Source organism: Cydia amplana, chromosome Z, assembly GCF_948474715.1.
Source record: "Cydia amplana chromosome Z, ilCydAmpl1.1, whole genome shotgun sequence".
In the NCBI taxonomy this organism is placed as follows: domain Eukaryota; kingdom Metazoa; phylum Arthropoda; class Insecta; order Lepidoptera; family Tortricidae; genus Cydia; species Cydia amplana.
Window position 1 is genome coordinate 27183308 of NC_086096.1, and position 17386 is coordinate 27200693.

Genomic DNA, 17386 nt, shown 5'->3' on the forward strand with positions numbered 1-17386 from the left:
GCATGGCATGAGTGGTGGGGATAACTGACAGAACGGGATAGTCTTATGTATCTTTCACTAGGAGTAGCAGAGAAAGCGCTATTATTGTTTGTCTTTGTCAGAGTCTCATATATTTTTATTCCCCACCGTAGGTTATGGTGGGATACAAACAATGCGTAAACGTCAAATTGGTGTGAAACATATGAACAGTGCAAAGATTATCAGGAAAAATATTGAAATCAGTGTTTCGTGTGCATCTAGTAGTACTTAACAATTCAACAAATATGGTGAATTGCTCAGTTTTGCGCTGTACAAGTGACTGCCGGCAAAAACAGGACAACGTAACATTTCACAGGTAAATACAGTATTTTATACTTCGGTCACATTATCATGCTTAGTAACAGCATCCTACAATCTATATCACTTAAAATCTGAGTAGAAAAAGCATTTACAGTAAATAATAACTCGGGTAAAAAAAATTAACCTATAAATATTTCCTGATAAATTAACCGACCAAATTACGTACGCATATTGACAGTAAGCCGTCACCGTTTTAATAACGTGTATTCAATTTAGTCGCATTGCTATTATTCGAGGGTTACCAGCCCGTGATGCACACAATTACCCCAAAATTCGGGCATTTTGTATTTTAATAACATTTTTATAAATAATTTTGCTGTAGAACTGGACATATACGAACAATAAAATTGAACTGTGTTTAAATTAGAATAATTTTATTTATTTAAGCATTACGGATTCTTTCTAACGTTATAGGGGGTTTTGCCACGACTCGGAGAATCTAATTCTATGATATGCTGCAGGCACTAATTCTTAATTTTGCAATAAGAGTGACAGATTACAAAATGAATATTTCGTTTATTACCTCCAGATTTCCACAAGATGCAGGCACGCGTGCTAAATGGATTTTAGCAACCGGAAGGAGAAACTGGGCACCGACGCAAAACTGCCGGATATGCTCAAAGCATATTACGAAAACCTACCTTTTCTATTTCTTCCTGTGGCACACAGTATGCTAAAAATTCTTTCTTTAGGCGTACTTGTAATATGTTATGTATAATGAATCACTTAATGATATAGACATTTTTGTTCATAGTTTGTCCGTTTTCAAGAACAAAGTTCGGCATATTTTGTTTATTAGTAATTGAAAAATTGTTTCAAGTAAATATTTTGCATTGTTTTCTTACTTTATTTGCGTGTTGTACTCACAACTATACCTACGGGTATAGTTATGAGTACAACACGCAAAAAAAAATTCAAGTGAGTGAAACCGTTGTCGTATAAACAGTTTAAAATATGTCTCACGAAAGTTTAATATCGATACCTACGGGTAATTTATAATTAAGTAACCTATTTACTTTTCATTGTAATAGTCAACTTAGTAACGTATGAAACTTTAGGCCTATTTTTAGTCATTTTTGTAAGACTTATTTGTAAAAGGCTGTTTGTTTTCTAAATAAATTAAAAAAAAGAAAATTGGCTCATTGATATTTTATTTATCGCTGCGTCTTACGTAGGCGAACAACTCGCGAACGTCATTAAAATTACCCCAATATTTGATAATATTGGGGTAACTTTTACCTATATGGTATCCCCGGGTTTGTGACGTCATCTATGTCTATCCCTTACGGGGGCACGCGGTAGGCCACATCTATAGAAATACTACCATCTATGCCCATTGTGCACTGGGGCCTTAACGTCTGTCAAACCGTACGATCGTCTGTTAGAACTATAGTAATGCTACATACACACTGAACAGACGAGGCCACAGAACTGACTGAACCTTGGAGGATATAATCAAAGAACAGACGATGGGATTAATCAGATTTTTGTAAACTAAACTCTTTAGTCTTTGGTTATACGTGCTTGACTGACATAAATGTGTCTGTGTCTACCGAGTTGTTCATTTCGTTTCATTCATTTTCTTTTGAGAAATCCATAGGAATAGTTGTGGATATTGTTTAATTAAATTTAAAGCCAAATGAAGCTCGGTTAAAAACTACTGTACAAGCGGAGTTTACGTAGCCGCACTCAAAATTGGTTGAATTTCTATTACAGTGCTTTTTTGTAAAGTTTTGTATTTTATTTACTTGATTGGCTAGTTTCCAATGAACATTGCCTCTAAAGTTACGAAGTTGGGTTTTTTTTTTCAAGTGTCCAAAACTTTGTGTCATCTACGTGTAAATTGTCGGTTTACTCAAGTGGTCAACATGGGATTGCTTACCGAAGGAAGTCCATTATCTTGGGAAGAGACTAAAGCTCTAGCTGAACACGTCCGAAACCACGGTATTGAACAATTCATCAATCTGTACAGCAAGCTGAGGGACAGAAGAGGCGATGTGCTCAAGTGGGGTGATGAGGTAACACACTTATTGAGATTCTAGTCTAACTCATGCTGCAGTTTACTACAACTGGGACATGTTTGTTTAGGTATATTTTATTTTCCTAACAAAATTCACTTGCATCTATGACTGGAGGGAGCGGTCTTGCTACCTGCCTCATATACTAAACGGGTTTCATACAGATGTTCTAAGTAATCTAGAAACACAACAAAATTTAATACATATATAGTTAATTGATTAGAAAGCCTGATGTTTAAATAATGTAACAGAAGTAAAATAAACATTAATGCCACTCTTCCAAATATAGATTGAAACCCCTTTCCTACCCTAAAATTTTCAATTTATATTTTACCTAGGTACTATTATTGCTTAAATAAATATATAGTTGCTTTAAAAAAAACATTAATTAACATAAGCTTAGTAATATAATCTTAAACTTAAAACAAAATTTAGCTAAGTAATGGTAACTAGTACGTAAGTCTTTCTGAAATAAACAGTATAACTAATATATATGCATTTATATTATATTATTTATATATATATATATATACAGTAGAGTTCATAAATATTGTACATGTCTTCACCTTATTGCAATATGTACATTTTTTTAAATGGGTTCAAAACTATTTTCCGTAATTGGTTACACAATTAAAAATGTAAGAGGTAAAACTATTCTAGGTATAGGTGATGATGAGTTGATTTCCTTATAGGTATGCGGCTACATTAAATAAAATATAGGAGCAGATAGATCTTTCACAACCATCATCTACCAGCTATTTATTTATTTCAAGATCACTGACTTAATATAAAAGAAATAGACACACAAAGCAGAACAAAAACGTCAAGAAATGTGGATCCCAATGACGTTTCGCACCATTTGCATTGATGATAAAAACGCTTACGTAAATTTTGAGTCAAGATAAATGTTTCGTACAGAAAAGAGCTTAATGTCGTAAGCATTAAGTGTCAAATTTGCATACATAAGTACCAACACTGTTAAAAAATTTAGTCCGATGGCACTAAACGTAACGTATTTACGTCAAGCAACGTCAAACGAGAATAATGAACGAATGGAGTCACTTTGGTACACTTGAATAGGTATTACTGTACAGAAAAACCAATTGAAGTAATAAATAAAACAAATTTAATTTAATCGGGAGTTTAAATAAAATTAATTCGTGGTTCAAATTCAAACAAATTAAATTTTTAATAAGTAAGTATACGTCTTTAAATACTAATTTCCTTGAAATAAATTCAACTTATTAAATAAAATAACTGTGTATTTTAGATCTACATTTACTCATCGCATGGGTGCACGGGGACATTTAGGTACTGATTGGATTTTTTTTTTATAAAGTCCATACTTTATAAAAAAAATCGGGTTGTTCCCACTAGTTACCACCAAGTTGATATCAGTGGTAACTACTAGGATTTTTTTTTTCCCACCTTTTACCACTGATAACTACTGGGAAAAATAATTCCCACTAGTTACCACCAAAGCGAGTTGGTGGAAATAACCCAAAAAAATCCTGTGGTTGTCACTGTGTTCAGACAGGTTTAGCATTTACAGTTAGTCGATATAAGCCCTTATTGGTTGTCGGAAACAGGGAAATGGGCCGATCACACAAGTGCGTTTTGCTTTGTTTAAAACTGCATCACCCCTATCTCTTGCTATAAGTAATTAAATAGCAGTCCACGTTGCACGTCGCATAGGTTTTCTTGGAAATCTTGAATTTAAACATAATATTATTCCTTACGAATTCCATATAAAAATAAAAATAAATATTGACCTCACATCGACTCATTAGATTTTTGTTCCTTGACATCCCTTCTTTGGTACTAACAAATTAATTTATTCAAAACCATAAAATTACCACCAGATTACATAAATTATGTAATGCTATCCAAAGAACTAACCGAAAGAAATACATTCCATCCTTTTTCCTTGTTTTATCATTGTTATTTTTACATATTTTAACGGCACATTTCGTAATTGTTGACAACTTCACATTTGAGCGTTTCAAACAAGACTAAACGAAAAAGTAACGCGTGATCTGTTTCAACGTTACTTTTGTGGGGCCATTTTTTGCGGCTGATTATATCCAGTTCTTTATTCTATATCAATGTTCAAGATACGATTTCCCCTTCTTAGTTTGTCTTCAATCTGTCCTTGAATGATGTTATCTATAAAATTGTCATTGTCATGTATCATCTATGTAGCTAAATATTTTTTTAGTTTTCTATTTTATATGATTTATGTGATTGTTGTTGCGGTTTTGCAGTCAAGTCCAAACATGATGACACACAATAAAGGGATAATAGATTACTTTTCAAAACTTATTGTAAGCTTGTAACTATTTGTAACCAAAACACTATTCAAGTTCATGCTAAGTGATGGTTTTACCAATAAAATGTGCTTTTCCTATAGAAATGTCTTCAGGAAAAATCTAATAAGGAAAAACGACTACTCAAAATGTTGTTTTTAACTAGCAAATAGGGTTGGACTTTGTTGTCTGTCCATCTATCTGTCAAGACCCTTTATCTCAAGAATGCATGGAGATATTGAGTTGAAATTAAAACCATATACCGAGGTCCACAGTCCCTTGAAGCTGTGAAAAAATGAAACTTCTCTAAGTTAACGTAAAAAAAAGATACGGCTGTTAATGCAAAAAAACGTACAAATTTATAGGCTGCTTCCCGTTGACCTAGAACTATGTAGATGTAGTGTAGGGACGCCCGGCCGGAAGCAGGCGGGCTGTCGATCGCGTGTCGCGTTCATTCAGCCCACCTAGAACTATAAAATTTGGCAAGTAATATCATCTTACAATACAAGTACAGGGGAAAATCTCAGCATGCATTTGAAAAAAAAAAATAGAACAAGAAATAAGCCAAATTTGTAAGGAACCCTCAGTGGGCAATTCCGACTCTCACTTGGTCTGGTTTTTATTGGAGAAGTGCCTCCTCCTATGCTCTCTAAATTTTATCCCATCATCCTGAGTTAGGGTCCCTTGAAATTCGGAAGCTTAATGCTTAACAGTTAATGAATTTAATGGATTTTATTATTTTATTGTTTTATACTTTTTTAGGTGGAGTATATTATAGTTAAATTTGATGATGAAAACCAAAAGGCAACTGTAAGTCTCAGGGCAGATGAGCTACTCCCACAGTTACAGGAAAAAGAACTTTCAGATCCACAGAGTAAGTATTTATGTAATATGTATATCAACTAAGGGAATGTTTTATCAAATGTGACTATGTACATTTCCAGTGTTTTTTTTTTATAAGTCCGTTAATGTCAAGGGTGCATTCCTGAGCTTAAATTAAGTAACTTTCTCCAAGAGACTGGTATTCTAATTGACTCCATTATGGAGATAATCAATGATTTATTTTATCAGATAAGGCCCCTACGAGCGTATACAGCCTAGCATAGCCTTAGGGCCTGTTTACATATTGATTAGTGTTTATTTAGTATAAGTTTTATACATTTTTTCATTAAATAAAATAAAACTGTATGTACAATTACATAGTATAAATCTTTTAGCTGGTTACCAGTTAAAGCCATGGCCTGACGTCGTGGTCTTGGCCAATCATTTAATGAGGTGAGCGTGACTCTGCAGTTTTCAATACCTACTCGTGATTGACAAAAATAAACAAGAAGGCCTATTCATGGCTTCGTTTGTGCCACTCACTCACATAAATAAGATAACATATGAATGACTAATTGAAATATTAAATAGTAACCTATGCATTACCTACCTTACGTATTTACTTTGGCTATAAATTCGTAGCCATCAGAAAATTAAGAAAATTAATTACTGAACTTATTGGAAATTATTGACGAAGACGAGGATATCCTGCCTGCTTTTGAATAGTCCTAGTGCACCTGCTTTTAAAATTTCTCTGTATACTATGCAGGTAACTTTAAACCTTCTTGTATTTTTTTTTCTTAGTCAGAATTTTTAGGACTGAGCAGAAAAGCAGACCCTGGCGCTAGGCCGGGAAAATGCTAGGTTGAAGAAGATAATTTTTACGACTATAAGGTGGCAATGAGGCTTGAATTGAGGATACATATCATATAATCTCGACCGTTACAGGGTTAAGCTAACTAACGAACGATTCGAACGCGTAGGTACCCGTAACTGTGACGCCTCCACAGTAGAGTCGTGTCAGATATTTATGTACACCTATGTAATGGGGACTACTTGCCAACATTTCATATTGCTATTATTTAGGTACTAAGTATTCACTGGCGATAAATACCTTGGTGCGGGTGAACCGCGAATGAAAGAAACGAAACAGGACGCCGCCGCCAGCGAGGCAAGTTTGTTATGAGAACATCTCTAATGTCTTGCTGAACGGAGTTCCAATAATATTTACCACTTGAATACATTATTCGGATTTACTTCCTTTTGTTTAAACACGTATGATTTACATTTATTTGTCAGGTAAGTAAAGTTCACTGAGAGATAAATCAAGTGTAAAAGGAAAATATGTTTCTAAGAATACATTCTGGCTGGTATATATCTCTGAATAAGGAATAAGTGAGAAATAATTAACGAACAGGAAAAAAGTGACTTTGGAAAACACCGCCATTATTAGAAACCTGTCTAATGTTTCCGCATACCATTTTTTATGTAAACTAATTCAGCGCTGCTGACAGTGTCAAGCGTGAAAAGTTTAAAAATGAACTAATATTTTGAATAAAAGTTAGGAGTACAAGTCGGACAATAGAGCGGAGTAGGGTGTGAACGCTAGTATGTATACATATCTGTTCTAGCTAGGCAGACCAAATCCCGGGACAAGTATGTATGTGTCAGTAACTGCCACTCACAATTAAATATTCAAAAGCTCATTTGATATTGACGTAGGCACACATCGATTTTAGTGACTCGTTATGCGGGTGACTAATTCTGAAAGTGACCTAGTCAAATGTACTTACATAAAGAAATTGACTAAGAATATTCAATATTCAATTGCTTTATGTAAATGTACTTACATAAAGCAATTGAATAAGTCAAGGGCGATCAATATACTGTAAGCGCCAACCTACTGTATTTACCTAGCTAGATATTGTATAACTACCGTATAACATATAGAACAGACGTTATTGCCCAGCAGAGAGTTGTTAGCTAGAATTGCATTCAGCTACGTCATCATTATAAGACCTTTTGTCGCTTGACATGACAAAGGCGAAGGCTGGTTATTATTTATGCGCGATAAGAAACCATAAACGACCTAAAGCTAAATATTAAAAGCAATATCCGTCATTCTATTTACGCCCTATTGTTTACTGATTTGTGTTCTTTTAGATTGTAAATCTTTATGGCGGCCCGAGTACGGTGCGTACATGGTAGAGGGCACACCGGGAAAGCCCTACGGTGGACTCCTAGCGCACTTCAACATTGTGGAAGCCAACATGCAGTTTCGGCGCGCTGAAGCAAGCAAACTGCTAAAAGATGGAGAAGTTATAATGAGCATCACCAACTTTCCGAGGTGCATTGAAATTATAGCTTTGCGGTCATTTCTATCGTTTTTAATATTATGCATTAACTCTCCTGTTTCTAATTCCCAGGCTAGGGTGCCCAAATTTTACAAGTCCGCCTATACCACCAAATCCAAATGGCGAAGTCACAAAATCCCTGTTTTTCCCGGATGAAGCGATATTTCCGGGTCATCCACGGTTTAAAACATTAACTGCAAACATAAGACAGAGACGAGGAGAAAAGGTCGCAATCAACATACCAAGTAAGTAGATACCGCGATACCGATGAGTATATACCTAAAACTTATGGACGCCTGGCAATCCGACGCAGTGCGTTCATTAATTGTAGAGTGAACCAAAGATAAAATGCTATGATAAGATTGAGAGTTGTGTGCAAACACAGAGATCCCGAACGTCTTCGATTGTGATGTTCGCGTGATTTAACTATCTAGGTGTTGTATAATGTTGTATATAACTCGAGGTAGATAAAGTTGTCTGCCATTGGCATCCTAATTGAAATAGGTACTTATAGATTATGTTTAATACGTTCACTATCACAATCTGCATTGTTACCCTTGCGGCTTTGTAATAGAGAGGATTTTGCCGTGACCCGTATACAGGGCACGGACAGTGAACGTGTACGAGTATTTAAAAAATAATTGGCTTTATGGCTTTATATATCAAGAGAACTAAATACTTACCTATAGCTATTTATTTTCTGCAGGCATATTGATTTATATTTGGCCGGAATACAAATTCATACCTAAGTAGGTATGTATATGAATGACAAAACACTGGTTTTTAAAAGAGTTGTAGTGGCCTGAAAGGCGGTTACTCTAATAAGCCGTCGCCTTTATTTAGTTGAAGAATATAATTACATATACAACACGCAACATCGATAGGTAGTCTGAATTATATAGCATTTTAGCGATACGATCTATAAATACCCTATTTAATGTGTACATTAAATAGGGTATTTATAGATAGTTTATTAAAAAAAGTATAATAATTTGTGCAGTATTCCGCGATGCGAACACGGCGATCCCCGTGGACAACTCGCACGAGCTGGAGCCGAGGGCGGCGCGGCCGGACTGCGTGTACATGGACGCGATGGGGTTCGGCATGGGCTGCTGCTGCCTGCAGCTCACCTTCCAGGCCTGCTGCATCACCGAGGCGCGCACGCTCTACGACCAGCTCGCGCCGCTCTGCCCCATCATGGTACGCTTTACTTAATCCATGATGCGATGCCTCCTCATATATTTACGTGTACTTGTACTTTTGCTTAGTGTCCTTACTTAATAATCTGAGCCTAACTGGTTATGGCACTGATCACTGATCAGGTCTACTGTTTAACTGTGTTGGTTGGTAAGAAGTTATTATGTTGAGCTACGTCAAAAAGGAAAAAGTGAAATATAAACTAGCTTTAGTCTAATAAATCTTATATTACAAAATCACCACGCAACTTCTTTACCAATCCCCTTAGATAAATGGTAGGTATAGGTACCTGTAGTAGTACCACCGCCATTACCGCTTAAAATTCTCAAATTCAAATGATACTACGTACATCTACATTGAAAAGGTTATTTTTCAAATAAGCTTACGCAATTTTTTAGCGTTCCGTACATCAAAAGGATAAATACGGAACCCTTATATGATCAAACGCATCGGCTAACATAACTAATAACGTGTAGAATTGTCTGTATAAATGGTATTGTCGCAGCTAGCGCTGTCGGCCGCGTCGCCGATCTTCCGCGGGTTCCTGACGGACGCGGACTGCCGCTGGAACGTGATCGCGGGCTCCGTGGACTGCCGCACGCGCGAGGAGCGCGGCCTCGAGCCGCTCAACAACAACAAGTTCCGCATCAACAAATCCAGATACGACTCCATCGACTCCTACCTGTCGCCAGACCATGAAAAGTATGTAGTCATTGTTTCATTACATTTTTCTAGAATTCCTATTCGAGCGGTCGTGTTGGAGGCCAAGACACACTTTGGGTCGCTGCGCCAGAGAAGTGGATAAATAAGTGAGTAAGAACTTAGATCCATACCTGCACGTGATAAGGAATCATGCGACCAGTTAATCAGAGGCTGACTGTATCGAGTAACGACGATTGGGTTTTCTATCGATGTATCCTACTTGTGGCTTGCGTCATTTTACAAAATGTAGAGACAATGTATAAACCTGTTCATTCAAGCAATTCATTGTACAACGTGGCAATAAAACACATCAAATAAAATATGTATTGTATGCGTCCTACTAGTAGGTATATTTATGTTACTACTTTGACGTCAAATTTTATGGCTCATCTGGATTAGCCAACTTGCATGACTGGGAAAACTCCATACCTAAAAAAAGCGGCCAAGTGCGAGTCGGACTCGCCCATGAAGGGTTCCGTATTTAGGCGATTTATGACGTATAAAAAAAAAAACTACTTACTAGATCTCGTTCAAACCAATTTTCGGTGGAAGTTTACATGGTAATGTACATCATATATTTTTTTTAGTTTTATCATTCTCTTATTTTAGAAGTTACAGGGGGGGGGGGACACACATTTTACCACTTTGGAAGTGTCTCTCGCGCAAACTATTCAGTTTAGAAAAAAATTATATTAGAAACCTCAATATCATTTTTAAAGACCTATCCATAGATACCCCACACGTATGGGTTTAATGAAAAAAAAATTTTTGAGTTTCAGTTCGAAGTATGGGGAACCCCAAAAATTTATTGTTTTTTTTCTATTTTTGTGTGAAAATCTTAATGCGGTTCACAGAATACATCTACTTACCAAGTTTCAACAGTATAGTTCTTATAGTTTCGGAGAAAAGTGGCTGTGACATACGGACGGACAGACAGACGGACAGACGGACAGACAGACAGACAGACATGACGAATCTATAAGGGTTCCGTTTTTTGCCATTTGGCTACGGAACCCTAAAAATACAGTACACTTATTAATGAAGAACCTTGGTTTTTATGTATTAATGATGTTCATATGTTTTAAGTGGTGCTCATAGCTTAATTAACAAGGATAATTCCTGTATTTAAAATAAATTATCTATTTCACACCATGCACGAAATAAAGCACCAGATAATTATTAGAAAAACATAGACAGCGTTACTCGTTATTTCTTGACACAATTTCTGTTTAATAAATAGGTGAGTTAGGGCTCATTTAGACGGAGCGAGAACTCGCATGCGAGTTTCATTACATTGCGTCATTTGATCGGTCGGCTGAATTGACGTAACCTCAATGGCCCGCAATGTAACTAAAATCGTATACGAGTTCGCGCGCCGTCTAAATGAGCAAATGTAACGCTATCGTTGCAGGTACAATGACATACCGATCGTGCACGACGCCGCCATCTATCGGCGACTGCGCGAGGGCGGCATCGACCACCCGCTCGCGATGCACGTGGCGCACCTCTTCATCCGCGACACCGTCTCGCTCTTCACCGAGAAGGTGGACCAGGACGACGCGAACGACACCGATCACTTTGAGGTTGGTACCTTAGTACCTTACCTACTCCACAGCGACAAGATCCTGCACGACGCGACGCTACCATCGGCCGGCGGCAACTATCCACAGTTGATTGTTGAGTTACTCGTTATAGTTAATTTAAAAATGATTAAACCAAACAACGTAACAAATTACGTAAGAAAAAAGTTAAATGTTGCTAACCGTCTTTAAGGTGGTTCGCTTTCCATACAAAAAAACCGTTATATTTTTTATCAATTTAACACCAAAATAACGTTTTTTGCGTGATTACTGTATGAAACAAAGTTTTTCTATCAATTTAGCGCAAACGAATATGCGAAAGTAGATAGTTGCGCACATATTTATACTAGTGTAAGCCGGGAAAGGGAGAACGCTAATTTTTGAGTTCTTTCTTATATGTTTTCCGAGCATAACTTGGTCTCTAGATATTTAAACAAAATACGTCAATAAAAATAGCACGTATTGTGTTTGTGCCCATTACCTACATAGCCCAGACGCTCGATACAATTTGTCCAAAACGCAGAGTCATGGTGCTAGCATCCATTATTACATGGAGCAGCATTTAACCTGACGTACCGTGATACATGGTTTTTGTCTCGGTTATTTTCGAGGACTATGACGTCATCGGTTTTTATTGTATCTCAAACGTATTGCCAAGGATAATTAGTCAAATAGTCACTTAAGATTCTGTAGAGCAGCTATAATTCAACGGGTACAAATATAATTACCACCAAAAAATACTTTGGTACCCTAAATAAAAGAGGGTACATATATACCTAATGTTCACCAAAAACTACTTTGGTACCCTAAATAAAAATATCTCTTTAAAAAAAAATTGACCTTGGCCCGCACAGACAATCCAACCTGGATTGTCAGTGTTGGCCCGAAATGCTCTTGGTCGGTTCTTTTCAAAGTGGTGACGGTATTAGTAGAAGTCTGCAACGATTTTGATAGCACACGCAGTGCAAGTGTTATTTATAAGTAAGTCATAATTTCATAGAAGTTTGACGTTTAAAATGCACTTGCACTGCGTGTGCTATCATAATCGTTGCAGACTTATCTTGGTCTAACTCTACACTTTCTCATTAATAAAAAAATATGTTTTACGATAAATACTCGTTTTTAGGGTTCTCGTCTGCAGTCAACTACTGGCCAATTTTTCTTGACTTGAGAATATAATTAGCAGGTAATTAACGGTAGATGTGTACGTATTCGTTTGACAGAACATCCAGTCGACGAACTGGCAGACGATGCGCTTCAAGCCGCCGCCGCCCAACTCGTCCATCGGCTGGCGCGTGGAGTTCCGGCCGTGCGAGGCGCAGCTCACCGACTTCGAGAACGCCGCCTACGTCTGCTTCGTCGTGCTGCTCACCCGCGTCATCCTCTCCTACAACCTCAACTTTGTTATGCCTATTAGCAAGGTCCGCTTTATCTCTGAACACGCTCGTACCATACAACTCAGGCTTCTCATGATATATCATCCGAACACGAGCCTTCTTGAGCTTACTGTGAGGTTTAGTCAATTTGCGTAAGAATATCCTATATTTATTTATTTATCTTGCACGTTGGAGACTAGGGACCAAAATCGAAAGCGTAAACTTGACATTGACAATTCGCACCAATAAGCAAGTGTTGCCGTCTACAGTTCACGTACGATTCCTTTTGTGTGGTACTGAAAGTTTTTTTTAATGTTTATCATAATTTGTGTCCATTGTTATTATTATAGTGTACCGTAATTGTGGGCAGGTGGATGAGAACATGCAGCGCGCTCAGCGGCGCGACGCGGTGCGCTGCGAGCGGTTCTGGTGGCGGCGCGACGTGAGCCTGCCGCGCGCCGCCGGCGCCGACCCCGCGCCCGCGCCGCTGCCCGACGCGGACCTCTACGCGGAGATGACTATCAACGAGATCGTCAATGGAAAGGTATTTGTCAGGCCCAGTGGCGTAGCTAGGCGTGGGCGAAGTGGGCCGTCGCCCACGGCCTCGCGCCCCAAGGGGGGCCTCGCCCGAGGCCCCTTCGGGCACAGTAAAAGAAGAGGCCCTCGCAGATGCGATTTCGCCCACGGCTAGATTAGTTCACGCTACGCCACTGGTCAGGCCCGGTATTCAATAAACGAGATGCTAATGCTAACTGTACCTACCTTATAAGAGCACGTTGCACCGCCCACAGTTAACAGACTGATCAACGTCACGCAGCTCAGACAGATCAGAGATCTATGAAATATCCCATACAATAAAATTAAGCGAACGCTTTAGCTGTGACAGACGGTTTGGTGCAACCGATGATGATTTGGGTTTGAATATATATGTATATTTAGTTTTTGCACCAGCTACAAGCATATTGGTAGTCAGTGTATATATGTGGCTTATACGTCAATGGTGAGCATGCATTTATTATGTATAATAAATTAAGCTTTCTAATACTGAGATATAATTCTATGGAACTTGCTCTAACTATGTAAACAAGTCACTGGTAAATTGGCATTCAGAGACATTTTTAATATGGCGAATGGTTACCATAGTTATCAAGTTCCATAGAATGACACTAAGTGTCACTGGCAAAAGGCGCAATAAGTGAATGGTTGTCGTCAGAGCGGCGTGTTCCCCGGGCTGATCCCGCTGATCGAGTCGTACCTGTCGGGCATGGACGTGGACGCGGACACGCACTGCTCGGTGCAGCAGTACCTCAAGCTCATCCAGCGCCGCGCCGCCGGCGAGATCAGCACCATGGCCACCTGGATGCGCGACTTCGTCACCCACCATCCTCAGTACCGGTCAGTACCAAACTTCATGAGAAAACAAGAGCTCGGGACAATCTGGCAATGTTGCTTCATTTACTACACATGCGGTGGCACCGGCTGACATAACCAGTATTTCATCATCATTTTAGCCTTCAGTCGCCCACTGCTGAGCATAGGCCTCTCTTCGTGTACGTACTTGCCCCGGTCCTGTGCTAGTCTCATCCAAATTTTTTCGAACGTCATCCACCCGACGAGCCATCGGACGCCAGGTGCTTCTTTCATCCGAAAGCGGGCACCAATCCGTCTGCCATCACTCTGCCTAGCAACATCTGTTCATAAAGTTGGCAAACATTGCATTAAGCTACAGTAAAGTAAGTATGATAACCTTTGAGAGACGAACAATTAACATGTATTATATGTAGGGTTACCATACGTCCCGTATATACGGGACTGTCACCGTATTTAAGTATCAAGTCCCGTATTTTTACTGGTCCCGTTTTTGTCCCGTATTTTGTCGACCGGTCTGGCCTAGTGGGTAGTGACCCTGCCTATGAAGAGTATGAAACCGATGGTCCCGGGTTCGAATCCTGATAGGGGCATTTATTTGTATGGTCATACAGATATTCCTGATGTTCCTGAGTCATGGTTGTTTTCTATGTACCTATTTAAGTATTTATATATTATATATATCGTTGTCTGAGTACCCACAACACAAGCCTTCTTGAGCTTACCGTGGAGCTTAGTCAGTTTGTGTAAAAATGTCCTATAATATTTACTGATTTATTAATAGCGCTCTAGAATACCACTGTCCCTTATCAGTTCCGACTAATTATGGCAACCCTAATTATATGGTTTGTTTCAGACGTGACTCGGTCGTGAGTGAGAAGATAAATTACGACCTCCTGAAAACAATGCACGGCATCCAGACGGGGCAAGTGGCGGCGCCCACGCTGCTCGGCAGCAGCACGGCCTCCAAGACCAACGAACACATTCCCAAGGCCTTCACCCGCATGCTCAGCCAGGACTGCCCCTAGCGAGGCGCGCCCAAGCCCCTCCCACTATCTGTTACCATTACAGTTAAACGGTTGCCTTACCGACACTGTAACTATCGCGTTATACTTTTCACAATATAATTTTGAATATGAATGTATGGTGATACACTTGTATATATCCGTGTATAGTACCCGGTATAGTTAATGAAATAATGAATAATTTATAAATAGCCTACTCTACATTATTTGATGGTTAAAGGACATTACACGGTGGTCGGTGTTCCTGTTCATGTTTGATTAACTGACTTGTTGTTGACCAGCGAGGCAGCGCCCGTGTCCGACATAAACCATGCCTATGTATCTGTATTAGCAAGAGTATGTGTTATAGGTGCGAAACGAACCAATACGTTATTTCGGACATGGTCGCGTGCTCGTGCTTTCGGTGCTGATACTGTTTTATTTTATTGACGTTTTCTTTATCTTTGCATTTAATGAATTTATAATACCTTTTTTATTAACTATTATAAAGCAATAAATCATTATTGTGCTATCTTTTGTTAACTTGTATCGTTATTAGTGCCGTCAAACCTAGAACATTTGCCCGATTATTGTTGCAGCTCTGTCTTGTAAATGGCAGAATTATCAGGTTATCCACTTTCTGGAAGTCAGGAAAGTTAACGCTGGTCATGGAAAGCCAGGAAAGTTCTAGAGAAGTCAACAATACACTCCTTTTTTTGGCTGTCGCGTACAAAAACCGGAACACATTATCAAGCTTACAAAAAGAAAAATAGTTGCCCAATTTCAGTTTCTCAGACTCACAGTCAGTGGAAGATTACGTAAATAATGTAATTGTATGCTTTTTAAAGTATAAGAAGATTTTGCGTTACACATGCCAGTTGGCCACATGAAAAAAACAGCATGAATTCATGGAAAAGCTTTTTCAGTAGTTCGACGTCATACAAATCTTTGCCTTTGGGTTGATTCGACTTCGATGTGGCTGGGATCTTATGATCGTTTGCTGCTCAGAAGATATTGAGAAGCGGCACTCAGGGAGCGTAGCGTAGAGCCTAGCTATTTGCTAGCCTAACCAGATACTGTTTAATTAAGACTCCTAAACCGCGACCCCCACTGACCGGCTATGGTAACAGCTGATTGTGTTCTTGTTTGCCACCGACTTGGCGTTAATTTTTGCATATGTTTAAATACAAGCATTTTCGGTAAGCTAAAATAGCAAAATAAAACCATAGAAAGTCAGGTTTTTTTTCTGGATTTGTAGTGGACACCCTGATTCTAGTGCTGGAGTCATATTTGTAACTTCAGGAACTTCCTCTGAATGTGCACATCATACAGACCAGGGATGTTGCGGATGCCGATTTTTTGACATCCGCGGATGCGGATGCGGATGCGGATTTTTAAAGGCTCACATCCGCGGATGCGGATGCGGATGCGGATGTCAAGATAGGTACATAAAAAACGTCAAATATTACATTTTAATAATTTTAATTTCAAAAAACCGGCCAAGTGCGAGTCGGACTCGCGTTCCAAGGGTTCCGTACATTACGTCCCACTCACGCTTGACTGCTCATTTCTAATAGGCTTTTTTGGCTTATGACTAAATTACCTAGCAGTCTAGCACTTACGCCGATGCTAAGACATTCCTGTACCGACTTGTTCGACATCCGCATCCGCATAAGCTCCGCATCGATTTTATGCGGATGCGGATGCAGATGCGGATGTTGAAAATAATGCGGAAGTTCCGCGGTTGCGGATGCGGATGCGGATGTTCGCAACATCCCTGATACAGACATTACTCAATAAGCATTTAAAAATGAATACAAATTTTAAATTTACTTGTAGCGGTAGATCTTAAATGATATGAATGTGTGAATAATTTATTCATTTTTTATTATTCAGTTAAAGTTGCTTAAACTGCCTCTCACTCAAACTCACATTATTTACCGCAGGACGGCGATATTAACTGGCCAATACAAACAATTGCGAACATTCTTATCCTATCAGAATCCAGTAAGGTCCGTCGTGGTACTTGTAGTAATGTCAAGTAACCCCCGCACTTGAAGCTCGAGGAGGGGGGGTGGGGCTTATGAAGTTTGACGCTGGCGGTAGACAACGCCTTTGTAGTCAAGTCGCAGTAGACCTAAGTATATAATTTGTTAACTACTTTTTACGATACGTAACAATAGCAGCCAGCCTATTATGGATAGCTTTATCCATCTTTATCCACGTGATAAAATAACTGTCACTGTTTAACACCGTGGGAAAGAAAGTGACGGACACCGTTTTATCACGCTGTCACGTAGACAAGAACGACCATCATATC

General features: G+C 38.9%; 1 protein-coding gene across 1 annotated transcript; it reads left to right on the forward strand.

Annotated features, from left to right (window-relative positions):
* Nucleotides 1-2047: 2047 nt before the first annotated feature.
* Nucleotides 2048-15609, forward strand: LOC134661419 (glutamate--cysteine ligase). Its single transcript, XM_063517502.1, has 11 exons — nt 2048-2357; nt 5426-5537; nt 7649-7832; nt 7912-8084; nt 8840-9039; nt 9542-9738; nt 11150-11321; nt 12542-12739; nt 13065-13238; nt 13908-14089; nt 14919-15609. The coding sequence occupies exons 1-11, from the start codon at nt 2106-2108 to the stop codon at nt 15088-15090; spliced, it is 2016 nt and encodes a 671-aa protein (XP_063373572.1). The 5' UTR covers nt 2048-2105; the 3' UTR covers nt 15091-15609.
* Nucleotides 15610-17386: the final 1777 nt, after the last annotated feature.

Coding starts and splice junctions, on each gene's coding strand:
- LOC134661419 (XM_063517502.1), top strand. CDS start 2,106: ATGAACATTGCCTCTAAAGTTACGAAGTTGGGTTTTTTTTTTCAAGTG. Junction 7,833..7,911: donor AGCATCACCAACTTTCCGAG/GTGCATTGAAAT, acceptor TCTAATTCCCAG/GCTAGGGTGCCCAAATTTTA. Junction 14,090..14,918: donor ACCCACCATCCTCAGTACCG/GTCAGTACCAAA, acceptor GGTTTGTTTCAG/ACGTGACTCGGTCGTGAGTG.